General features: G+C 37.6%; 1 protein-coding gene across 1 annotated transcript; it reads right to left on the bottom strand.

The window, feature by feature from the left end:
• Window positions 1-145: 145 nt before the first annotated feature.
• rem2 (RAS (RAD and GEM)-like GTP binding 2) lies at window positions 146-27,855 on the bottom strand. Its single transcript, XM_079378600.1, has 5 exons — window positions 27,512-27,855; window positions 26,230-26,551; window positions 25,548-25,621; window positions 10,775-10,952; window positions 146-1,878 (listed from the first exon to the last, which is right to left on the bottom strand). The coding sequence occupies exons 1-5, from the start codon at window positions 27,521-27,523 to the stop codon at window positions 1,550-1,552; spliced, it is 915 nt and encodes a 304-aa protein (XP_079234726.1). The 5' UTR covers window positions 27,524-27,855; the 3' UTR covers window positions 146-1,549.
• Window positions 27,856-27,937: the final 82 nt, after the last annotated feature.

Below are 27,937 nucleotides of genomic sequence, written 5' to 3' on the forward strand. Positions count from 1 at the left end.
AAGGAACTAAATCACTGGATCTGCAAAGGTTTTCCATGTTAGTGGCATCAAATAAACAAAAGATCCTCAAGAGCTTTGTTCTTGATCACAGCCCTCAAAAGATATTAAAGTTGTTATACATATTCTGCTATTTTTTCTGTTATTTGCCATTTTTACATAGCAGTCTATTATTACAGTACAATCTGATCAAATCAAGTGTATTAGGTTACTTTACATGAGTTAGATTTTCTTACCACACTGAAAAAATGATACAATTTTTTTTTAAGGTAAGTGGTTGCAATCAATCTGACATGATACCAGTATTATCAAATCTCCAAGACTTTGATTTAATTAAATAAATATATGCGCTGCATGTTTCAGAGTGAAGCACAACACTGTTCATCCACCAAAATAAAATCCTGATAGTTTAATATTTCATAGTTTAAATATTAAGTATATTTATTAAAGATAGTGTATTTAAGCATAGTTTAAAATGAAGAAATTATTTAAATGTTAGTATTGTAATTTTACAGTCATACTATACTTTTTTTTTTTATTAAATTCTACATTTTGCACTTTACCATTTTTATTTCATATTAACCACAATAAAAATCCATTATTGTTATTTTATAGTCAGGTTAAATGGGTCAAAAACAGAGGGAATATGGCCTATGAAAACTCAGGTGCTTCTCGTAAAGATTACACCCAAATTTTTAAATTATTCTCAAATCAGATGGTTTACACTCAAAAAACAGGGCAAGTAGTAAACAGTCTTCAGGGTAATTCATTTTTTTTTTTTAAAAAGCAAATTCACTCCTCAACAAAATCAATAATTTTATAAGAATATTCATTCTTTTCATATATAGCCATTCAAGTAATCTAGTGATAATTCCTGTGTTTTTCAAACAGCGGAAAAAATATATATATATATCCCAGTATCGTGCAGCCCTATCAACCAATATGTTTTTTTTTTTCCAATAACTGCTTCACTTTAAATCACTTTATTTGGTTCCCCTAAACCTGAAAATATGCTATTTTTGTGCAGGTAGAGTGAGAAAAGCTAAAACGCTAAATCCATGCATTAACTAAAGTATCCTATTCTGTGACAATGGGCTTTTTTTTGTTGTTTTTTTTACAACAGGACTTTTACTACAGTTCTGCATCTGTGCCATGTCATCATGCTTCTACGACAGGAGCTACTCTATCACTAACAGCCTGCCACGGCCAGCATGATCCACTCATTATACTGAAATCCAGTACTATATTTATGTCGGTCTGTCTGTTTACAGACCTCTCGCAACCTCAAAGGTCATGTTCTGTCAGGATAGTTTATACTCTGCTTGGTTTCGCTGCACCACTGTCACACTGAATGACTGAGAGACTGGTATAAACAACTAATTTCACACATACTAGTTTAGGTAAGATCTCTGGAGAATTATCTCCTCTGTGAAGTGGTGCGGCAACACTGTCTCTTATCTCCTCACCTGTCAATCTTACATGCAGTTCTTCAATTTCTGCTCTAGCCTCCTTTAAAACCTTCCCTCCTTCTCTATCTCTCTGTCGTTTTCGGTTACATTAGAGCGCTGAGGTCATGACAAGACCGTGATTTCTGCCTGAGCATCCTGCTTCCTCTGTGTCTGCTGAGGTCTCTGTCTCTGCCGCCCTCCCTGTCTCGGCCGAGGTGGGAGCGCGGAACGAGCCCTGAGAGAAAGCGCTTGGCCCGGCTGGTCAAGCTCTCTCGGCGGGCCGCTGTGGGGGACCCCTCCGTCCAGCCAGGCCCCAGGTTGTGGCCCCGGGCCGCTCTCACAGCCGCTTCCAACAGGTCATTAGTGTGGTGGTCCAGAGAAACGGAGAGCTCCAGATACAGGCAGCCAAACATCATTGCGCTGGAGTGTGCCTCTGAGAAAGAAAGAGAGAGAGTGAGAGAGAGGTTGAGTGATACAGACGCAGATGGAGTTTGACAATGTCTTGTCATATCGACACAGATTAGCGTTAAATAACGGAATCAATTGAGTGGGACTTAATGGAGCACGGAGGGGCCGTAGGAAAGGAGAAATAAAGGCTAAACGCTTGCTGTTTGTGTGGGTGTGTTTGTTCGGAGGTGTGTGGACAGGATTGAATTAGATCACTTTAGATGTCGACTAGACGGCACCATTGTGGATGAGTGACATGACCTGAGAGAAGAAACAAACAGACGAGGAGGAGGAGGAGACTGAAAAACATTTATCATCCCAATCCAGACATGACATTTTTTAGTTTCATGTTTTAGCAGTCAGTTCAAAAGACTGTTTACTGAAACCAGTGTTATTAAAATATTATTTATATACTATATTAATATTTTTAATTAGCTTTTTATATTTGCAGTTTTTATTTTTATTTTAGTTCAAGTTTTAGTAATTATGTGCTTTCATCATTTTTAATTTTAAATAAATTTATTTTTAGTTATTAAAAACTTCAACAACTGAAAATGTGAAAAAACAACAACAAAAAAAAGTAAGAAATGTAATTTAAATTACATAAATTTTCATTTTAATCTATTTTATTTCACCTTTATTTCAATTAAATAAAACAATAATTAATAGCTTAAGTTTTATTAAACAATACCAACACTGAAACAAGGCAGGTTGTTTAGAAATCTGACAGCACAATAATGAAAACATTCACACATGACCACCCACATTTACACGTCAACTACGCCTATTCAGTGTTCAGCAACTTGGCCTGGCCTGACAAAGTAAAGTAATTGTGAAGCATAGATAAAACAACAACAGAATAAGATAACACTAATATTCAGTATTATTTTGTTATTCTTCAACCAGAATAAGATGCCAGAATAAGTTGGTACAGTGTGTAACTAATGACAATCCCAACCAAACATCGTGCTGATCCTGGCATCATATCCTTCTGAAAGATCACAGCTATAGAAATATGTGGCTGATGTTTATTTTTACCATGATCATTTTAATTCAACCTTAACAGTTTGTGTGACACATTTCAGCACGGATTGTTCTGTGAATCTGTCACAGGCTTTACTAAGAGGCTGTTGCTGTAGGATGGAGCAGGTGCAACTTGATTGGATCCAATAGCAAACCTACTACATAAGCAAGTGTTATCACTCGTTTGCAAATATATTTCATAACAGAGGTCATTTAAATGGAGTTCTTAAAGGTACAATAGCAAATAAAGCCTGCTTAAAGAGGATCCAGTATATTTGGTGATACCCAATTTTTTAATAAAAATTATCTTTACATTGCGTTCAAAAGTTTGGGGTCAGTAATAATTTTTTTAAAAGAAATTAGTATTTTATTTAGCAAGAATGCATTAAATTGATCAAAAGTGACTGAAAACAAAATGTATAATATAGGATCAAATTCAAAGGTGGGGAAAATAAACAGACTTAAGGGGGAAAAATAAATGATAAAACATCAGATATGACCCCTATGAAATGATGGACCCAGTTATCTCAAAAAAGAGAGAGAGGGGGGTTGTTCTGGCATGGCAGACAGGAGATTTATCACATGTGTGTTCCACAACAAAGGAATAGATATGAGCAAATGCAGCATTGAAGAGCATAAGAGCTTTCTTATATATATACACATACAGTGGTGTGAAAAAGTGTTGGCCCCCTTCCTGATTTTGTATTTTTTTGCATGTTTGTCACTTTAATGTTTCAGATCAAACAAATTTAAATATTAATCAAAGATAACACAAGTAAACACAACATGCAGTTTTTAAATGAAGGGTTTTGTTATGAAGGGAAAACAAAATACAAAACCACATGGCCCTGTGTGAAAAAGTGTTTCACTTTTAAAGTTGTTTAAAGCCATTTCTAAAGCTTTGGGACTCCAGCGAACCACAGTGAGAGCCATTATCCACAAATGGCGAAAACATGGAACAGTGGTGAACCTTCCCAGGAGTGGCCGGCTGACCAAAATTACCCCAAGAGCGCAGCGATAACTCATCCAAGAGGTCACAAAAGACCCCACAACAACATCTAAAGAACTGCAGGCCTCACTTGCCTCAGTTAAGGTCAGTGTTCATGACTCCACCATAAGAAAGAGACTGGGCAAAAATGGCCTGCATGGCAGAGTTCCTAGACGAAAACCGCTGCTGAGCAAAAAGAACATAAAGGCTCGTCTCAGTTTTGCCAGAAAACATCTTGATGATCGCCAAGACTTTTGGGAAAATACTCTGTGGACTGACGAGACAAAAGTTTAAGTTTTTAGAAGGTGTGTCCCCCATTACATATGGTGTAAAAGTAACACAGCATTTCAGAAAAAGAACATCATACCAACAGTAAAATACGGTGGTGGTAGTGTGATGGTCTGGGGCTGTTTTGCTGCTTCAGGACCTGGAAGACTTGCTGTGATAAATGGAACCATGAATTCAGCTGTCTACCAAAAATCCTGAAGGACAATGTCTGGCCATCTGTTCGTGACCTCAAGCTGAAGCGAACTTGGTTCTGCAGCAGGACAATGATCCAAAACACACCAGCAAATCCACCTCTGAATGGCTGAAGAAAAACAAAATCTGAATCCTATTGAGATGCTGTGGCATGACCTTAAAAGGCGGTTCATGCTCGAAAACCCTCCAATGTGGCTGAATTACAACAATTCTGCCAAGATGAGTGGGCCAAAATTCCTCCACAGCGCTGTAACAGACTCATTGCAAGTTATCGCAAACGCTTGATTGCAGTTGTTACTGCAATTGGTGGCCCAACCAGTTATTAGGTTTAGGGGGAAAGCACTTTTTCACACAGGGCCATGTGGGTTTGGATTTTGTTTTCCGTTTCATAATAAAAAAAAAAACATTCAAAACCTGCATGTTGTGTTTACTTGTGTTATCTTTGATTAATATTTAAATTTGTTTGATGATCTGAAACATTAAAGTGAGACAAACATGCAAAAAAAAAAAAAAAAAAAAAAAAAAAAAAAAATCAGGAAGGGACCAACACTTTTTCACACCACGGTATGTATGCATATATATATATATATATATATATATATATATATATATATATATATATATATATATATATATATATATATATATATATATATATATATATATATATATATATATATATATATATAGAAAGGAGAGAGAGAGAGCGCGCGTGCATATACTGTATGTATATATGCCAAAGTTGCTTAGGATAAAATGGAAAAAATGATAAGGGACAGAGGTTAAATTGAATGTTCTTGAGAGGGTTGAGGTGGGGAAAAATAAATAGACTTAAGGGAAAATAATAAATGATAAAACATATCAGATATGACCCCTATAAAACGATCGACCATGTTATCTTAACAAAAATGAAGGGGCACCCATTCGTTCTGGCACAGCAGACAGGAGATTTATCATATGTGTGTAGCATTATGGTCCTTCAGAGTTGTAAATTCTGTTTATGGCTATAGACTCATCTTCTCCAGCATAAGGCTGGGCGTCTCTGTTTCAGTGATTTAGTCTGTAAGACCTTAAAGCATGTCCACATCCACTGTCTGTGTGCCTGTTTAAATAAGGCTTGAATGTCAGCATCAAATAGCTGACTCGCAAATACACAATGTAAATTAAACCCATTTACATGAAGCTGAGTACATAGTGAGTGTGTGCTCGTGTTTGTATCGGAGACAGGAAGATAGATGCAGACAGAAAAAAGATTCAGAACATTTCCGTATCGATAACCACACTGGCTGCAGCACCCAGAGGAATAAATATGCTGAGCACAGATGTGTCCACATAACTGTCCTCTGCACTTCATACAAGGTCCTTTTCTCCCTGCCACACCCATCTAATGTGCTCACTAGTGGTGCATCCTACCGTTCATACTTAGGGTTGAAAGACTTTAACAACCCCCTAAGTATTAAACTTTGGAGCATAACTCGTCCCACACAGTTTGTGCTCCTGATATGCATGATTCATTCATTCAAATTCTGCAGCTGTCTCAAAGTCTCTTTAAAAGGCACTCTGTAGCCATCTCAGTAACATTCTCAGGCAGCTATTTCCTATGTTTTGCATGAATAGCAACAGACCATCTCTGAAATCTGAACACAACAGTATCTTAAATATTGTATCTGTAGCTCAAATCACATTTTTTCTTCTCTAAAGGCCAACTTAAGTGTGAAAATGTAGTAAAATCTTGGAGTCTGTACATTTTTTATGTTTTTGAAAGTGTCTTGCGCACACCGAGGCTACATTTATTTGATCAAATATACAGTAAAGAAAAATAATGAAATATTCCATGTGATGCAAAACTGAATTTTTGGACTTAAAACCATTTTTTAGCTCATGAAAATACTAGTGTTTTAATAATTTTGGCCACCACTGTATATAAATGTTTTCAGATGTTAGATTTGCCATTACATTGCCCTGTTGTTGTTCATAATTCTGGTGGATGAGCAGCAAAGTGAAATAAACAGAAGAATACAGCTTATACTGGATGTAATTTTCCAAAAGAACAGAGCAAGTCTGATGTCATCCTTCCTGTGGAACCGTCCTGTTATCAGCTCTAATACATGAAAGTGCCTGCACACCATTTTCTTAATGATTACAACACACTAAGCTTCCTTATCCTCCTTATCACAGTCCTGCAAATACATTGCACAGGGGGTTCACTTCACCACGCAGGAGAAGGAGAGAATTAGAGAAAGAAAGGTGTGAGAGAGAGAATATGAGTGCATGTACCAGCATTGGCATACATATATACACACACACACACACACACATAAAGATAGTAACACCAGCACATTGTGGGTGAGAGATAATACAGAGCAAACATAAAAATGTCCCAAACATGCCAAGCATGACAAACAGATGAGAAGAAAAGAGGAGAAAGAGAGAGACAGCAAGAGATGCAAGCACAACTATGGAAGCAACCAGACGCATTAAGCAAATTTAGGGGACACGTGCCCATTTAGAGTTATTGATTACTTCTCATAAAAATTTTCAATACTGAATATTTCACTGAAATTTGACTGAACTGAATTTAACTGAAATTCTGAAAACAATCTATATACAGTGTCGTGAAAAGGTTTTTGCCACCTGACTGTTTTTTTTTTTGGCATATTTGAACCACTTTGAGTCAGATCATCAAACTAATTTTAACATTACACAAAAGGTAATGCAAGTAAATACAAAATGCAGAAAACTTGTGACAGTGGTGAACCTTCCCAGGAGTGGCTGGCCTACCAAAATTACTCCAAGAGTGCAACGGCGACTCATCCAGGAGGTCATAAAAGAACTCAGAACAACAGCTAAAGAACTGCAGGCCTCACTTGCCTCAGTTAAGGTCAGTGTTCATGATTCAACAATAAGAAAGAGACTGGGCAAAAACGGCATCCATGGGAGATCCATGGGAGAGGCTCGTCTCACATTTGCCAAAAAATATCTTAATTATCCCCAAGACTTTTGGGCACATATTCTGTGGACTGATGAGACAAAAGTTGAACTTTTTGGAAGGTGTGTGTCCAGTTACATCTGGCATAAAACCAACACAGCATTTCATAAAAACAACATCATATAACAGTCAAACATGGTGGTGGTAGTGTGATGGTCTGGGGCTGCTTCAGGACCTGGATGACTTGCCATAATTGATGGAACCATAAAAAGGGATGTCAACTGGCGCCAAGTAAGCCTATCTTTGGATAACTCGGTCTGTTTTTTAGACAATAGCGAGTGAAAATAGTTAGGTTAGATATATTTGAGTAGGCCTGTTTTGTTAGCTGTAATGCTTCGGTGCAGAAGGAAGCCCGTGAGCCACGAAGGTAAATTTGCGAGCAGATTAGGCTAATTTCCACCTATTAGACAGCCTAGTCAGTTTATAGTTTTATTTTGGTATTGCATCACTCATAGCTCTAACGTTTAAAATAGAGTTTAGGAAGATGTAACCACAATCATTAGCTTTGATTAGCTCTTAAAGCCTTGTCTCTTGTCAAAAGGCTCAACGCGACCGCAGACTTTGATGAACACTGCTGGCAGCAGCGACGTCTGTGTCTGTACCATTCTTATCAATGACAGTGTAATCTCGTATCTCCCTGCTCCCAAGTCATAAATCTTGTATCTCTGATTAAACATGATTTTGGGGAAATGTTGTGTTAATGTTGGTACACAACAGTGTATGATAGCAATATAAGGTATAATACCAACTTTAACGATACAATGTTTAATAACTCAAAAAATATGCCGTTTTAATTTCTTGAAAAATAATGGTTTTGGAGACATGAGGATTCCGCCCGATAGCGACGATATATACTACGGGGCCGTTGACTGCTTGAATCTGATTGGCTGACGAACGTTCTAAGGTGTGCAATTATTTTCAGAGAAACGCACGGCGAACGTAGTTCCAGGCAGCTCTCGACCGCATTACATGTCCATATCACTTCGCCAAATGATTTCAGTTATTTCAAAAAGGTCTTACAACAGCTAAACAACCAAAACCAACAAGACATTGCCAAATACATAAATATAGTAAGCAATGGGATAAAAACGACAGATCATTTCCACGTTTTGCCACAAAATTCTGTTTTATTATGTACACAAAGCACTATTTCTCCCGCTCTCTCTCCCTTACATCCAAACACAGGTTACACACATGAAAACATACACGTTAATGTTGTTAGAGCTGCTCTGATGACTTTGTCAGTAAATAGTTTAGCAACTTAAAAGTACATGACATTTCTCACAAGCGAAGCGAGGTAACAACGGCACTGTTCGTGAGGAAAATTAACTTAAAAGTTTCACTGGTAGGGACGCTGCTGCCGAACACTGATGAGAGACAGACTCGGAGAGGTAGGCTAATTCACGCACGCTCAATCCCTCACTTGTCTCTCTCTCGCATAACTTAGTTATTGTCTGTTATCAACGGATCAAGCCTCAGTTACTAGGTCTAAAATTACGTTTTGGAATTAGCAACGGAGGCGATGGATAAGATGCGGAAGAAATAATCCTACTCACAATAGCGATTTAAGTACAAAAACCGGACGAATCCCTTGAAATATATCATCTGATCGCTGTGTTGAGGTGTGGCAACCGTAGTATAAGTGGAATAATTGACTCCGGAATGCATTATTTTTTTAATAATTCAACGGCCCGTCGTCAATCATTGCTTACACACACACGCACACGCACACACACACATATAATTTTAAATTATAAGACCTCCTATGTGTAAGCTATATTACATACTATTTTCAAATAGCTAGACCATTTTCAAATACATTGTAGGTAAAGAAATCCATTTGATTAAAATGCAGTGGCAGAAACTAAACTAAAAGTTGCACTACATTCTGCCCTGCTGAGAAAACTACAGCAAAACTAATCTATATTCCATATCAACCCTAAATGGACAATGTGCCCACTTTACAAATGCACATCTCCTAACAGCACCTGTTCATACCGATAAGCAGAGTGATTTTACTTGCCAGGAATCGATGAAGCACCTTATATAAATACAGCCAGATGGAGATGGAAGCATTTAGACAAAAGCTGAGTCATAGCAACAAAGGTTAATATAGATGACTCACAAGTGTGAGAGACAGAGGTAGACCACAGGGAGCCTTGCGTGGACAAAATACCTGTTGAATTATACGATCTGTACTCTAAATTACTGCATTGAAATTGCGCATTCAATGACGATTCATCCATGCATGTTTTATTATGGTCACACTTTATTTTAAGGTCCAATTACTGCTATTAACAAACCATTAACTATGACTTTTGCCTCAATAAAACACCCAATTTGCTGCTCATTAGTAGTTAGTAAGCTAGTTGTTAAATTTAGGTATTGGGTAGGATTAGGGATGTAGAATATGGTCATGCAGAATTTTTAAGTACTAATAAACAGCCAATGTGTTAATAATAGGCATGCTAATAAGCAACTAGTTAAAAGTGAAAATTGGTCGCTATACAAAAGTGTTACTATTATAATTTATCAAAATGTCTCAAGTCGATCCTCTGGTGAATCATTCTGGTGACGTATGCCGGACTTTTCCAATTGTTTACTGCTTAAACCCAGCCTCTTTCCTACAATTGACTCCAAGCCCTATATTTTCTTTTCCGATGATACATTTAACTCAGATGTACATCATCAAAATGGAAAGTAAGAAAGATTAATAAACTCCATTTATACTTTGTTTTATTGATAATGTCAGCCTTTGCAGTCTTTATAGTTATTAATTTTTATACTTTTTAGGACATTTTAAATTGAAGTTTAAAAATCTCCCATTGATTTGTGTTTGACATTCAAAATGTCTTAAGACTACACTTGACACATTCAGCAGCACAGTGCTGTCTTTACTGTCACTTTTGATCAATTTACTGTGTCCTTGCTGAATAGATGCCTAATTTCTTTAACAAAAAATAAATAAATAAATTGACCCCAGTTTTTCAACAGCAGTGTATCATAAATTACTTTCTATGATTTTTATAATTATATATTTAAAAATATTTGGCACATTCTTACCGTTAAACCAATGCCTATAAAGTACCCAGTATATAATTGACAGTGATGTAATTCTAATATCTCTATCTCCAATTCAAATTGGTCCTTTTCCTTATATCTAGTGGTATAAATAATTATAATTGGTCTTTGTGTTCTATTTATATTGCATATTACTATTACTATCTCTCTCCTTTCTCTGTCTTTCTGTATTTGTGTTCATAGGGTTTCATTTACTATAAAACATTATTCTTCCATTTGACCCTGTTCTTTTAATTCCCAGTAATCTCCACCAGCTATGCAGCAAATCGAGTTGAATTATGGGATCTGTAGCTCAAGGACGTAGATTAAAAACAGGCCTACCCTCTGTGCTGATCTCACGAGAGCGCACAAGGTCACTCTTGTTGCCCACTAGGATGATGGGGGTGTGTGGCAGCGTCTCCCTCAACAGTAGGCGGAGCTGAGCGATCCGGTGGAAGCTACGCCTGTCCGTCAACGAGAACACCAGGATGCACACCTCACACTGCAGAGTGGACAGCTCCTGTCAATCAAATCCAAACACAGACAGACGAATTACAGCATAACTCAACCATGAAGATTCAGTGCTCCATATACGTTATTTATAAAGCATTAGATGATTATTTGTCGTTGTAGGTCAATAAAGGCCTGTTCGCACCAAGAATAAACTATAATGATAAAGAAAGTTAGTGTGAAAAAGATAGTGAGAATAGGAAAGTCCACACCACAATCATCGCAAATCAATCATATCACTGGAAACTCAAGTTTAAGAAGCTCTAGCATTTAAAGCGGCAGATGACATTAGTGCAGCTTGCATAAACAGAACAGAATATTATCGTCATTGGTGTGGACACTAATATCTTTAAAAGGGATAGTTCACCCCCCCCAAAAAAATTAAAAATAAAATTCTGTCATTACTCACTCACCAAACCCATAAAGGGGTCATATGATGCGATTTTAAGTTTTTCTTTCTCTTTGGTGTGTTATAAGCTGTTCATGCACAGATAAGATCCCTGAAGATGCAAAGACTAAAGTCTCAAAACCAAAGAGATATTCTTTATAAAAGTTAAGACTTGTCCAAGCCCCCCTAAAACAACTCATTCAAACATGCCCCCACATGTCTACATCATGGTGTAGGGAGATTTTCATAACACCGCCCAAATGTTTACGCAAAGAAAAAGGACGTGATTTTTATTCTCGCTGTAGTACTGTTGCTGCCGCTGGCGCCATGTCCTGGAGATGCTGTGTTTTGTTGTGAAAGCGAAACTACTTTGTTTGGGCTTTCAAAAGAGGACACAACTAGAAATCAGTGGTTAAGTTGTATTTACAACACTGTTTCAGAACAGTACAACCCAAATATTCGAGTGTGTGCAGCACATTTTACGGAGGACTATTTCCTGAACCTGGCAGGAGAGTAGCCTTGCTTGCAGGCTTGCACAAAGGCCGTTTCTATACAGTGGGGCAATTCCAACTTTGCAAAGACAGTCTGGTGCTTCTGACTCACAGCCTGTAAGTATGTTTCTGCTACTGACGATTCAAATGTGAGTTTTGAGCTGTGTAGAGTAGTGCTTGTTGTTTGTCGTTTCTCCGATCACAAATGCAGACATGGTAATGTTTACACGATGCAACGTGACACGTAAAAAGACAGTATAAGCCATTATAATCAGTAATTATGTCCCCACTGGATGCAACAAATGCCTCATTTGTAATGGGTTTTATTGTTTTAGTCTCGTCGGGAAACGGCATCACAATACAGGGCGTAACATTTCAGTCACATGCTTGAAATATTCAGCCAATCACAACGCACTGGCTTGCTGGCCAATCAGAGCACGCCTCACTTCTCAGAACGATGAGCTTTGTAATAATCGGCACATTTCGGAAAGGTGGGGCATAGAGGAGCAACAATAATGTACAGTATGTGGAAAATAATGTGTTTTTTTAACTTTAAACCACATAAACACATTGCATTACACCAAATACACAAAATAATTTTCTTTTTAACAACGGTGTTTACAAGCAAAAAAAAGTGTGCATGCATCGTGATACTCTCCAAAATGTTGCTATAGGGTGATGCAGAGGATAAGTATTGTTGAATAAAGTCGTTCTTTTTGTTTTTTTGTGTCCAAAGATGAACGAAGGTTTTACGGGTTTGGAACGACATGACGCTGAGTAACTAATGACAGAATTTTTTTTATTTTTAAGTCAACTATCCCATTAATCATTATCATTCTTGATGTGAACGGCCTTAAGGAGGAGGACCGTTTTTGCTTGAGTGCAGCTCAGGACTGGCTGTGTCCATGAAAAAGAGGATTACTGGGATTTAAGGAGGATAACCTCAAACCTTCGATGGCTTTGTTGTTGTTCCAGCTCACAGTTTTGCCGCTGCAGAGCTCAGGTGTGTTCAAAATGGCTGTAGATGCCTCAGTCAAGCACCTACCCCCCCCCGAGAACATCATGGCACATCACCACAAACACTTTACAGCAATAAAGTACAGCCACACCGGGGTCTGCCTTTCTCTTGGTGACAGCGATGACAGGGCGGCTGTCGCTCAGTCTTTAATGAATTGAGAGAAGAAAGTAAATGCTTCCATCCCCTATGGACCACTTCCTATTTCATCTCCTAAATAGAAAGAGGAAGAGATAAATAGATGGAAAGCCTGTGTCCTACATCTCTGACTCCCAAAGGCGAATTCCAGCCCTCTGGAGAGCTGCCTAAAAAATTCACATTGCAGCCGAGCCAATCGCACTTGGCCCCGGAGTGTGAGATTCACACAACCACAGAAACACAGAATTTCTCTGGAAGGGAAGAGTCTAGTGGGGCGGAAGCAGGATGGGAAAGGGGGGCTCGGCCACCTGCCACAACCCCACACAGGAAGGGCACGGGGAGGAGGTCGTCTCCTTCGAGGAGCGGACATGTATCTTGATGAGTGGTGAAGACAGCACGACACGGTCGATAGTACTCCTTGTGATGGAAGGGCTCTCTGGGGCCGTACGGGCAAAGTAAAAGGTCTTTCCATCAGAGAAACAAGTTGAAAGCGTACAGCGGTATCTAAATAACATCGAGCTCTTCCGCTGCAGTACAGGCCCATCTGTCACTGTCTGCCCTTTCGTGGCCAGATATACACACAAAATCATAGCTTTTAATGGCTCTGAGTATACACATGCAGGTACGCATGCGATTATAGTCATAAAACACACACACACACACAAAAATCCCTGCCATGCTGTCAGCAAATATGCCTGCCAGCTTTTTTGTCCTCGTGCAGATTTAGATTAAAGCCAGCTCTCTTAATAAATACTGAAATGTTCTAAATGCCATTATATATTTACCCTATAACAGCAGGTAAATCCAGCTAATTGGTCATCTACATGGCATGGTGCTTTTTGTCAAAAAAACATTTACAGCTATGAACTCCTTGTATTTGTCAGGAAGATTAATTTTGTGTTTGTTGCAAAACGACTTAATTAAAAGGAACAAAATCTCACATTGAGCAGATTGTTTGTAGTAAGCTGTAGTATGAAATTTACAGGCAAAGTTGCATTTTAATGTGCAGAGACCATTATAAGTAAACAATTTGTAGATTGAATTTCCATTAGAGTCTAAAACACCACAGTATTTCTCTGTTAGTGGTAATGGCAACATTAAGTGCCTATAAGTGATTTTGGTCAGAGTAACATTTTATATAAATATCTTTATCTTTTTTTCAGCGCCAATTCAAAATAATGAACAGCAAAACGTACATTAGGTATGTCACTGATGCTTTTTTTTTTTGTATATTTTATCATTCTGGTGCTTCCACAAAGAATGACGGAAAATATAGTAAGATAGCACAATTCTTATAGACCCTTTTAGGGCCGACGTCACAATTACGTCACAGCGCTAGCTGCAGGCAAAACAAAGGGAAAACTGGAGGCGGCCAATTCAAACCACCAGCGCAGATTCGGCTACATTCGGAGCTTAAAATATCATCTTGTTGTGATGTTGGGTTCCAGAATCAACGTAATGCAGCCTCAAATTAGAAATTTTAAAAATCGCATACCTGCTGCCACTGCCAGACAAAAAAAATGACGACAGCTGTGGTAAACGCGATAAAACGAGCGGACTGGACAGAAATGATCGTCAAAACTGCTCGCAATTGCAGTTCTCATCAGAAAAGGTTCAATAAAGTATTGTCTTTTGTTGTTGTGTGTGCATCTAAAGATTTCTTATGCATCTCACGACTGTCGTGTATGAAATAGTGTCTGTGTGCATGTGTGTAAAACAACAAACTGACGATTTATATGTTTAATCATTTGTAATTGTAAGTTATATCCATTGTTGTGATTAAAAATAGTTGCCTGCTGAAATGGAAATGTATATACATCTTCAGTGAATGTGTACGGGTCGGCCGATATGGTTTTGTCCGTTAAAGCTAACCTTTTCAAATAACAATCGTGGTCTAGGACAGTGAGTGACCTTACATATGCAGGTAAAATCGGATTTTCTCCAGTCATTGTTTAAAACAAGCTAACAAACTTCATAGATACTGTTAGTGAAGCGATCAGGGGAATCTTTCTGCCTCCACCTAACAGAAAAACGTCACAATGTATACTAACAGAAAAAGGGTCTATAGACCAGGGGCCTGTTTCATAAAACAAGTTTACCAAATAAGCCAGGCTTATTTCAGTAAGTCTGACTTATTTTGAACCAAATCAACTGACAATAAGTCAGACTAACTGAAATTAACCTGGTTTATTTGGTGAACTTGTTTTATGAAACAGGCCCCAGCAAAAGAAGTAGATGCTATTTTTTTGCTATTTTCATCATCAGTACATAAATTATGTACAAACTAAATGGTACCAGATCAATATTAATCATACATCACAACGTAAAATCAATAACAATTCATCTTTGATACTCAGAAAGCATTTGCCAGACGCTTTTATCCAAAGTAGCTCACATTGCATTTGAGGTATATATTTGATTAGTTGTTGCATTCCCTGGAAAATGAACCCATGATCTAGTTGTTGGTAGCACCATGCTCTACTGCTTCAGCTACAGGAACACGAGCGGAAGTAATGAGTTTGCCAATAGCAATTAAAACATTAAAAAGTGTTCATGTGTGCTCAATTTATACATATGATCATTCATGACTGGAACTCACCAATAGAGCCGTTTAGTCATGATGTCAATTTGTAAATCAACCTAGAATTCTTAAGTTCCATTTTTTTCTTTAAATTTGGTTTTCTAATTAGTAGATCTGTGGTTAGCATCACTGGGGTGATGCTACAAGATGCTAAAAAGTTGCATAAGGACTGAAATGGTATGATTGTGTGTCATTTATGTTGCACTGCAAAACATTAGAAAGTCTCCTAATATAATGTTAACCACAGACCTATTTTTTACTCATAAATCTAAAACCCCTAAAAACCCAAGAGAAAAATCCAGAGCAAACTCATGGCTCACAAGCTGTACAGCTCTACTGAAGATAAACAGTCATTTGGAAATCTTTTTTTTTCTTTTCAATTCCCTTTTGTGCTACTAGTGGTACAGAAATTATCCACTCCAGCTTTAAAACCCTGAAATTGTTTCTCTCCATTCTGTTGCTGTGGTTGAGAATAAAATTAGTTCATAGGAGGTCACAAAGCAGATTAGAGCCTGGGCAAAACATGGCATTAAAATATCCCTCAATTTCTCACCATAAACTCATTCCCAAGAACTGTGTACTTTCTATACTGGGACATTTAACACAAACACATCTTCTTCCGGTCACGTTTGGCACAGGAAGACAGATTACACAGAAATCAGGCCAGACCCTGGTCCACGAGCCAATACAGAGAATACACAAAACCCCCTCGTTTCATCAGTGCTTTTGTCTTTTTTCCACCTTAAAACAAATTTGAAACAAGATAAACTTTGAGAAAATGATATATATATAAATAAAACAAATTATATATAAATAAAATAATAAAATCATATACATATATATACACACATTAAATAAAGAAAATTAAAATTAGTAAAATATTCATATAATATTAATGTATTATATTATTAAATATATACAAATAAAATATAAAAATTAAATAAAATATTCATATTATATTCATATTGTAAGATATATATAAAATCAATATAATTAAATATATTACATTTAATAACATAAATTGTTGTTTATTTAGATATTTATTTATAATTATATAATAATAATAATAATAATAGATAATATACCTCAAAAAACAGAAATAATAATTGTTTTTGCAGTCGATATGACAAATTATTATAATAGATATGAGGAAGAGGGGTGCATAAGAGACTTTAATTTGTTGCTCCGTAGGGGGGAGAGGTCGAGTCTGATAATTGGATGTTGAGACATAACCGTGTGCCGAATGTGTGTCTGTGCATCAGAATGAGGTCCACACCCCTGCAGACAGTCACCACAGACCATCTGTCCACACATCCCCTCCTCCGAAACATACACATTTGGCCCGAGAGCCCACACACAGACATCCACCATCCCATCTAGAAGTGCTTTCTCAGCCGTTGAACAAGCCAATTCTGCTGCTATAAACACAAAGCACACATACCTCCACAGAAATAAAAGCCCGCTTATTCTGCCAAGCACACCAACATCAAAGAATAAACATCTCCCTAATGAACATTACACAAAGCTCACAGTCCATAACGACACTAGAGCTGAGCTGAGGCACACTGTACTTAAGCATAAGGCTCCCAGCAGTACACTACACACTCTGTCTGAGAGAGATAAACAGACGTATACTTCACACAGTTACAGAAAAAAACCCTCAAAACCGCCTTGTCGGTTTACACACACAATGGCCCCTACCCAGTAAACAAAAACCATATGAGCCGCTTAGCCTCATCAATATTTCACCTCAAAGTAATCTATTAATTATCGCCAAGCCGAATAGCCCCAGTACAGATCAGACAACAACTGGTAGCATCTTGTGCCATGTTCACGGCTGGCTAGAGCTAGGGTTGGTCTGGGCTATGTTTAGAACGGAAAACTAGTTCATACCGCTTACTATTTTCACAAAATACTTTGCAAGTATGTAATATGCAAGCATATTAAGTAGAATGCGACATGCTATCATTACCTTGCCATGTTGCATGTTTTATTTTGAAATGAATGCTAAAAGGGCTAATTCACCTAAAAATGACATTTCTGTTATCAATTATTCACCCTCATGCTGTTCCAAAGAACAGATGTGAGGCAAAATGTTAGCCTCAGTCAGCAGACATTTTCATTATATGGGAAAAAAATGTCATGAGAGTTGGACTTGTAACCCGAAGGTCGTGGGTTCGAGTCTCAGGTCCGGCAGGGATTGTAGGTGGGGGAGTGAATAACCAACACTCTCTCCACCCTCAATACCATAACTGAAGTGAGACCCTTGAGCAAGGCACCAAACCCCCAACTGCTCCCCGGGCGCCGCAGCAATGGCTGCCCACTGCTCCGGGTGCATGTTCACTACGGTGTGTACACTTGGATGGGTTAAATGCAGAGCACAAATTCCGAGTATGGGTCACCATACTTGGCCAGACACCACTTCCCTTTCCTTTTTACTGTAACCATTTTTACAGTATTTTACTGGCATCCAGCCGCCAGTAAGTTACTGTAAAATTTTACAGTGTGTATTTTAAATATTACTATTTTAGTAGGGTAACAATTCATTTACTTAATATAACATCTATATATAACTATACTATATTTAATAGGTACACAGTATAAATAAACAAATAGTACATATTACATTCAAATAAGTCAAAAGAAAAACGCTTAACACATTTAGTATCCCCTCTAGTTCATTTCTTGATTCATCACAATGGAAAAGAAGGTTCAGTTCCCATTGCACTGTGGGCCACAGTATCCACAACAACTGAGACAAATATAGTTGACAAGCTTGATATATGATCTTATCCAAGAGTGTGATGTAGCGTGGGCTAAGGCTAGACAAACACATTTAAACTCTGACTGGCTACATTTTAGACAGCTTCGGAACAAATGTACAGTAGCGAATAGAAAGCCTAAGTCAGACTACTTTCTTGATAAAACAAAGTAAATCTGACAAATCTTAGGAAGTTGTGGAAGAATATTAAATTCCTAACCGGTACCAAAATATATACAGAGCTTCCCAGAGCTCCCATATCGACAGACTCTACTAAAATTACAGATAAAAAGTAAATGCTTAATAGTTTTAACAGTCACTTTTATTGCATTTCTCATTTAAGGTGAGAAAAAATTAGTGTCTGCTACATTTCTACGAATTCTCGATTATAGGGATGTGGTTTACCAGCATGCCCCCTCTTATTTTCTTTTTTCCTTGGATGCTTTGTACCACGGTACTCTGAGATTTATAACTGATTGTAAATTTTTAACCCATCACTGTGAATTATATGAAAGAGTTGCATGGCCTTCTTTGAGAATTCGGAGAAAAATGCATGGGCACTTGTTGATATATAAGGCAATTTTGGGTCATTTGCTAAATTATCTCCGTTGTTTTATACAACATACTTTGTTTAGAAATCATTCATTACGTTCTCAATCAAATTATAATCTCTGTGTGTCCTTTGTCAGAACTGAGTTTGGTAAAACCTCTTTTAAATATGCTGCTGCCTCAGATTGGAACCTTCTCCAAACGGAGATGAAGTTACAAAACTTGGTGTCTTATAATTATTTTAAGTCCTTACTATGTAATCTAGAGAGCAACTTAACGGTGTGTTATTGTTTTTAACTGGTTATATGTTGGTTTGCAATGTTTGTTGTAACTATGTTTTTTATTTGTATATGTATATGTATCTTGGCCAGGAAACTCCTGGAAAATATTTTAATCTCAGTGAGTCTTTTCCTGGTTAAATAAAGGAATCTATGTGCAATCTAAAAAAACAGCAACAGCTAAGAAGTGCTCTATTCTGAACCCTCATTTTATTTTTTAACTGATTGAAGTCTTCAGTTTCAGTTATCTAATGGAATAATTCAATCCAGTTCACGCCCCATTTAGGCGAAATTGATTTCAAGGTGAGTTTTTGGCTAATGTATTGGACACAGGTGATCAGAGACAGGTTAGAGCATGCCGATTCGTCTCCATGCTGGAAACAACTCACGCTGGAACTCGAAAAAAGGGAGCAGCGACACAATTCCCAATCTCGACCAATGGCAGAACAGGTGACGGAATACATTCTTGCATGCGTAAGTACGTGGCTGACCATGTGCTATTTTAGGAAAGAGAATGACTTATTAAAGCCATTCTGCCCCCCACTGTCACAAGCACTTCAAGTCTAACCGTGCTAACCGAGGCAGTCTAGACTCGGGGCGGTGTGCATGATAGTACATTTGTGAGCATGTGCGTGTTTGCATATGAATGAATGCCTGTGCATAACCCAGGCTCTAATTGGGCTGATGTGTCAGGTGTAGATTGGGTGAACTTGGGGAATCTGCTACAGAACTAAAATAGACCTGCATCCTCTGCAGCTACTACTGATGTAGCACTGTATGAGAATGAGTTCATTCACTGTCTCTCTCCAATTCTCCATGGTTCAGTGAACAAAGTAAGTTGACAGATGCTGCAGTCTGCAGAGCAGACTGTAAACTTACTGCAATGTCTTCACCGCATCCAGATATGCTGACCTTGTTTCACATTAAGGAAAGTGCTGACCTTCACTGAACCACCTAAGACTTGTCCCATTAATTAGTAATGCATACATTTGGTCTTAAAGGGAGACATGGGAGAAATGCTTAGAGGGCGTTTTATCCCACTACAAGGATAAGGACAAAAACAATCACACTGCAATTACTTTAAACACATTGCGATTCAAATCACAATTTGATAAACAGTTAACATTACATTTTGCTGTTTCCTGGATCAAAGCGAACCACAAAAAAACGGCATGAAGTAATTAAATAAGCAGTTCTTGCATTCAAAAGTGTGTGCGAAACAAACGGGTAAGCATTTGGAGCAATGCCCTATGCATTTGAGTCATGTTTTGCCCGCATTCTGCTGCCAATAGATAGAGTTACTCTTAAGCGAACCGCATCGTGTTCTCAGACCATCTCCTGAGATGAGTTAAGTTTGCTTTTAGAGGACCGTTTATTTGAGTGGACACATAAGCCAAAATGTTTTTGTATATCTCGGAGAATCCTGAACAAACCAAGTGCAAATGCAGCCACAAATACCCGGAGTATGTGTAGCAGGTCTAACATTTTTTTATGCATGTACTCCCACAGACCCTTCAGATAGGCTTATACCTTTTAACTCATACTAGATATCAGTAATAATGACCTTTTGTTAAATAAATACAATAAATACTGTAGGTGAAAACCGTGCTTCGGCTCCACTTGAGTGTGTTTGTCTATCACAAGATTTGACAGTTCTGGGGCAAGTCAGGAAAAAGCCTTCTCTGAGAAAAATCTTTTTTTTTTCCTCTGAAAAACTCTGAAAATCAGATAACATCAAGGATTAAAAATTATGAAATATCTTCTGTGAGCAAACCACACCATCACTTACATGTCCATGAAAAATTTAGCCTCAGTTTTAGATAGACAAACAGACAGATAGATAGACTGACTGAAAATAAGGATGCAATACATTGATCAAAAGTGAAAGTAAGGACTAAATGCTGTTCTTTTGCACTTTCTATTCAAAGAATCCTAAAAAAAAAAAAGTTTTACAAAAAAAAAATTTGAAATAGCAATGGTTTTCAACATTGGTCATCATAAAAATGTTTCTTATGCAACAAATCAGCATTAGAATGATTTCTGAAGGATTATGTGACACTGAAGACCGCAGTAATGATGCTTTGTCATCACAGGAATAAATTAGATTTTAAAAGAAAATACAGTTTAATAATCTAAAATATATGCGTTTTAGTTATTTTAATATATTTTAAAATTTATTAAATTAAAAAACTATTTCACACTATTACTGTATTACTGGATTTTTTATCAAATAAATGCAGCCTTGGTGAGCATAAGAGATGTCTTTCAAAAGCATTATTTAAGCAAACCGCATCTTGTTCTCATATCATCTCCTGAGTTGAGTTAAGTTTGCTTTTAAATGGCTGGTAGTTTGAGTGGTCACATGCAAGCCAAAATGTTTTTGTACCTCTCAGAGAATCCTGAACAAACCAAGTGCATAAGAGACTCCTTTCAAAAACATTAAAAAAAAAATCTTACCAGTAATGTACAGTTGTCACATTCTTTCTTTCAAAAGGAACAGAATGCGATTACTACTTTAATTTTCTGACAACCCTAATTTCACCCTATTATAGTCAATTTCTGTTGAACTGGTTTAACAAAGGAAAAAAGAAAAAAGAAAATCTTTCCAGTCAACCCCTGCTACACGTACACTCCAGCATGGGATTCATTGTAGTAGACTACAGACAAAACAGAACACCACTAATTTGTTTTGAAATATGCAGTGCACCGCAGACTATATTTTTATTTAATTAAATCCCAGTCTGTTGTAGTTTATAGTGCAAGGAAATATAAATTTTGATTGAATCAATAGTGTAGCTCTAACCACTACTCAAATAAACCTTGAAATAAACAAAGTAACTGCATTACTAACAGACTTCTGCTCAAGATTCTTCATGATCAAGCATCAATCCATGAGCTACAGACTGCAATCAGTGAACCACAAAGCTGTAAGGGCAGCGCTGAGTCTCTGCATCTATAAAATTAAAATTAATAACTGCATAGTTTATCTGGGATCCTTTTGTTTGCTGTAACCACCGGTAACCATGGCAACCGGGGAACGGGCCAGGCGGGTATAGAATGCAACACGGTGGGTGAGGTCAGAGGTCACGTGATACGACATGCCACTGAGGAAAAGAGCCGGATGGTTAGACAGAGAAAATGAGGGATGCTTTGAAAGAGAAAAATGAAAGATGGAGAAAGATAAATGATCGAATGGGGGGGGGGGGGGGTAGTCTGGAGTTCTTCCAACCACTGCTCTCTCACTCTCCATCTCTGCCCTGGAATAAATCCAAAACTTCTGTCATTCTGTGATAGCATCATCACTATTGACATTCGAGCTTGCAACAAACAGCATCTGATTTAGGAGAGATCTGATGACACATAAACATCATTTGGAAAGGGAACAGACCAGTCAGTCAAAGTCAATCTGTTTTGCCCAGGGATTTGAATAAATTAATATTCAACATAGCTACAAAGGCAACTTAATACCCTAAACATATATGTGCACAACCCTATGATAATATCACATAACATTCACAGGTGTTTGAATAATTTCTAGTCAGCTGTGACACAGAAAAGACACTCTGTGATTCATACGAAAATCACAAGCATGTGCTCATGATATCAGTGCGATACATCTGTGTTCCAGACGAAATGATCATCATATTTCAGAGTATAAACAGAGCTCTGAGTGGATACACCCACACTACATGCTTTGGACAGTCATATGAGCGGGTGTGAGGAAAATACATGCATTGCACATAAAACCCAACAACATGAGAGGCTTTCAAATTGGTATTTGTTCCCTTGTGAATGTCCTATGAAGGTCAAATGGCTTGTACTTTCTTGTATCTTCAGGAAAAGAGGGATAGGTGATTGATAAGCGAAGAGACAAGTGCGGTCAGAACTAGTAGAGAGGCATCAATCCCAGAGGAAGATGAATGTAAATAATTCAATCTCACAGATGCTTCGGGTTGAGATGACACTACCCACAAGGGTCAGCATCAAAGATAAAACTCTAATATTTTCACCCAAATTAAAAAGTGCTATATTTCCGGAACAGTATACACTGCATGATAACATAGCTAGTGACTTAATTATTGGGTTAGACCATTTGTGACCCTGGACCACAAAACCAGTCTTAAGTGTCAATTTAAAAGTTGTCCAAATGAAGTTCTTAGCAATGAATATTACTAATCAAATTAAGTTTTGATATTTATGTTAAGAAATTTACAAAATATCTTCATGGAACATGATCTCTACTTAATATCCTAGTGATTTTTGGCATAAAAGAAAAATTTATCATTTTGACCCAGACAATGTAATTTTGGCTACTGCTACAAATATACCCCAGCGATTTAAGACTGGGTTTGTGGTCCAGGGTCACATTGCAGAAAATCCCTAAAGCCATGCTATAGTGGAAAGCCTTCCAAGATAAGTGAATGAGAGGGTTTGAGGTTGGTAAGATTTTTCAAATATTTTTAAGAAGTCTCTCCTGCTCACCAAGGTTGCATTTATTTCATAAAATGTCAGTAAAAATAGTGAAATATTATTAGAATTTAAAATGACAGTTTTCTATTTTAATATATTTTAAAATGTAATTTATTTCTGTCATAACAAAACTGAATTTTCAGTAGTCTTTAGTGTCACATGATCCTTCAGAAATGTATAACAATGTAGCAATGTAAAAGTCTTTACTGTCACTTTTAATGCATCATTGCTGAATAAAAGTATTAATTAAAAAAAGCTGCATTGACCCCAAACGTTTGAATGTCACTGCATGATATTAATGTTTTGACATACAGTACTATATAAATCGCAAGAGCCATGTTTTTCTTTACTTGACAGTATATCTAGATTTGTCATATAAATGTCATGAAAAATTACAATCCTGCAATGCAAACAGTGGATTGATCCATTAGATCATTTTAGATTACTCTGAAATGAGTGGCTTTTAAAGTGGAAAAGCAGAGGTCATAACTCACTGTGAAATAACAAGGAAACCAGGACCTGGTTGATTTTATAGAGGGTACACATAAAACGCTTGTAACCCGGCAGTTACACTCAGCAGAAATGGAACAAATTACGGGAAACTGAAAACAATTTGCCCTAAAGTAAAAGGAAACAGAAATGACAAACAACAGACAAACCTCAGCCGAAAGGTCAAGAGCAGATTTCTCTCATTTTTCTCAGCATCCCCTCTTTTCTCTGTTAACCTCTCTATGCTTCCCTCTCTTTTTTCTTAACAACTCTCATATGATGAGTGCTACTGGACAATTAATAGAACTTCACACCAAACACCTACATTTATGCAATGGTTCATGTAAATGAAGCAGTTCAATTCAAAATGTGTGGCATTTTAAAGGAATAATTCACCAAAAAAGTATGTAATAATGCTCCAATTTATGTCATTCCAAATGTCATGTCTCTGAGACATATTTAAAAAATGTTTTTTTTTTTTGTTGTTTGTCCCAACATTGGAATTTAATGCAAACCATAACTGTTTACCAAAGCGTGCAGAAAAAGAGAAAGTCATACAGGTTTGGAACAATGATGATTTTAATTAAACACCTTCTAAATGCTGTTTTGTAACAAAATATTTAAACAGCCTAAATGCTGCCTAAGGTGTTTACATTTTGCTACATAGAATGCATTTACATAAATATAATTTATGTATGTTAACTAAGCCATAATAGTTATGTTAACTATGTTAATTATTAACTAAGGGTATGTCTCAATCAGCTTCCTAGTTCATTAGATATGTTTGAGACCACGACATGTCAAAGGTAATGAGAAAACAGAATGAGACATCAAACATTGTGTTTAAATTGTAGCTTGGCAAACTACAGTTTCAAAATAGCTTTCCAAACACTGCAGTGAAGACATTAGAATAGAAGATTTGCATTTCCTGAAGCAAATACCAGCATTCACAAGGTTGCAAAAGAATTGTGTTCGGTAAGCTTAGAATTTGGACTTTAGTTCTGTGAAAAATGAAAATGTCACATCAGTCACTTTGCTATTGTCATGACAATAAGTATGCATCTTGTTTTCTGCTGGGTGAATACAAGAATCAACAGCATTACATGTTTACGTATAGGGAGGGAAGGCATGACCAATCACAATTTAATGTGCATATATTATGATGACATCATCAGTATTGTTGAACGTTTTATCAATGTAAATCAGTAGGGAAAATATTGTAATCTTCAATTCATTAGAATATGAAAATAATAATACATTTATTATTTTGGAGTGTGTAAGTTATTCTGGCTTAATTGCACAAGTTTAACTCTGTTTTAGGATTTTTTTAATAATACACTCCCACCGACAAATTCTGAAAGCCATTGAATAAAATACAAAATAAAGAATCCAAATCAAGCAAACCTCAGCGTGCTTTTATGCATTTGTGAGAGTGCTTGACTCACCTGTTTCCAGTTGTCATATACTAAAATTGAGCTGTCCTCATCATCCACGGTCACTCGCCGCTGGTAACCCTCGTCTACAACACACAAAAACATTTATTTTAAAAACCGACACTCAAGCTTAAAACTAAATAACTGGTGTTCAATTAACATCTAATTTTATTCCTGCAGTTGAGCCGAAAATGGCAATTTCACGGGATCAAACGTATAATAATATATCTGTGGGACGAATACAAAAGAACTTTTGAAAGGTAAGTTCAAAATTGGACTCGAGACAGTTGCGTAACAATAATTTATCCAGTGCTGAATCGATGCACAAGGACACTCAACTCAGGTAAGAGAAGAAAAAAAAAACCTGTCTGTGTGTCTGATTGGCTCTTTATACCCTAGTAAATGACATGCTCTGTTTGTGCAGAAAGTGTCTGAGCAGAGCCAATACTCTGCTGGTTCTCTCCCACCTCATTAAGACACAAGATGATGAAAGACCTGAAATAAGATGGATGCCTTCACGGCACCCACTCTGCTTTTTCCAATCAAACCCTGAGAGCCTTACACTAGTGATCTTGGGTGTCTGTGAGGTGATAAGTGTGTTTCATCCAAAGCAAATCTAAATATAGTACTACAGTCCTTGGCATCCTGATACTTGATGCTGAGCATAAGAAGGGTGTATGAATATAATCTTTACCGGTTGCTTGGGTTTCAGAGTCTATAGAGAGTGATCTGTCTGACAGTCCAGCAAGGCAAAGTGCCAGAGAGGATTTGCCCACTCCGTTTTGGCCCAGTAGTACTATCCGAAGGGGTCCATGGTACTTTTGCTGCGGCGGTTTTGGTGAAGGAGAATCTTGGGTAGTGCTGATGCTGATTTGCGGAGTAGCAGACTCGTCAAGCCCCGGCGTCCAATCATAATCCTCAGACACAGCTTCCTCTCGCCTCAGCTGATGCTTGATTGGCAAGGGGGTGCTGCCCCTGCGAAGCGGGGGTGCAGCTGATAAAGTTAAGCCATAACCCTGTGAAAACCAAAGATGAGTAAAAACATACATCAGAGGCAAAGATATTCACTTGATAAATCTGAACATCAAGAACAATGGCAGCACTTATGATATCTAAATTAATAATGTATAGAAACAATCCATGTTCAAGGGGGGAGGATTGTAATCCTCTGGGACTTTAGGGTTGTGCACTCTATACAAAAGTGGGTCAAAACACTGAGTGCATCCATTCACATAAACAAGCATCACTTGCTTTAAAGGAGTGGCGTAAACATCCCAAAAGTCCAAAAAGACGAGGGACGTAATGAGTTTTCTCAGGCTCAAGGCTGTTGAGGGCTTCATCCATCTATCTCCATCAAGCAAAATCGCCAAGAGAGCTCTTAAACTGTTTACGGTGTTTGCTTACAAGGGCAACTGGCATCAATATTAATACGGCAATTAATATAGCCGCAGCACTGCAGGTGTGCTGGGGACCTAGTACGCCTGATCCGGTGTCAGACATGCAAGACACACATAGACTGCCAATTATACTAATTGAAAGGAGGTAATTAATTAATCATAGACTTTATTGTGGGACAGACAACCAGACATTAGGATGTAGTATGATGCTTAGGGTGAGGCCAGCTCTTAACAGTTACTTTTAAAAAAATCTGAATTTTAATCATGAATATTGAAGTAGTATGCAAATCATAAATACATAATAGGAGGACTTATTATTAAGTTACAGTGATTATAATGATCAGTATAGCTATTTTTGACTCTTTTTTATCATTACAAGGACACTAAACTATAATATTAGAAATAAACCTAGGATTGTCTCAGCACAGGAATATTTTCAAACACAATCACTCCTACAGAAACAAAGTCAACACAAAGGCTGCAGAAGAGAGGGTGTGTTCACACACACCGGCGAACATCCCAAACCTGTGAAGGACCCTACAACCCACACACACACACAAGGGAAAGCGATGATCTTACCTGGTCCGACATCGTTCTTCAGTTCATCTGCTCTCAGTGAGACACTCCGCCGTCCATGTCATGTCACTGAGCGTCAAACACTGCACAAGCGTCGGTGGGGATTGTTACATTACACTCGACTCATATGCCATCACATGGCTGTAGTCTGAAAAAAGAAACGCTCCCAATGTGACTCTAAAACCGCGCAAAAACGCTCCTTTTTCTCACGCTGACTTAATAGTACACATTTAATCGCTTCTCTGCGAACGGCTGCGCTGCGTGACTCACGTATTACTGTACACCTGTGAGTCCCTTTAAGTCTCTATAATAGTGGCTTTTCAGATGAGAGCGTGTAGCCCCGCCCCCGCACTGTAGACACGCCTCTTCATTCCAGTCGTTACCTGAATGCTCCCAGTCTCTCTGGATCCCTCTCTCAGTCTCAGATTA

The sequence above is a fragment of the Barbus barbus genome, assembly GCF_936440315.1.
Source record: "Barbus barbus genome assembly, chromosome: 26".
Lineage (NCBI taxonomy): Eukaryota > Metazoa > Chordata > Actinopteri > Cypriniformes > Cyprinidae > Barbus > Barbus barbus.

Bases quoted from the DNA above. Each gene is read 5' to 3' on its own strand.
- rem2 (XM_079378600.1), bottom strand. The intron at 25,622-26,229 runs GTAAAGATTATA...TGTGTGTTGTAG, and splicing joins CTCTGAAACCCAAGCAACCG to ACGAGGGTTACCAGCGGCGA. The intron at 10,953-25,547 runs GTGAGTCAAGCA...TTTGATTGACAG, and splicing joins TATATGACAACTGGAAACAG to GAGCTGTCCACTCTGCAGTG.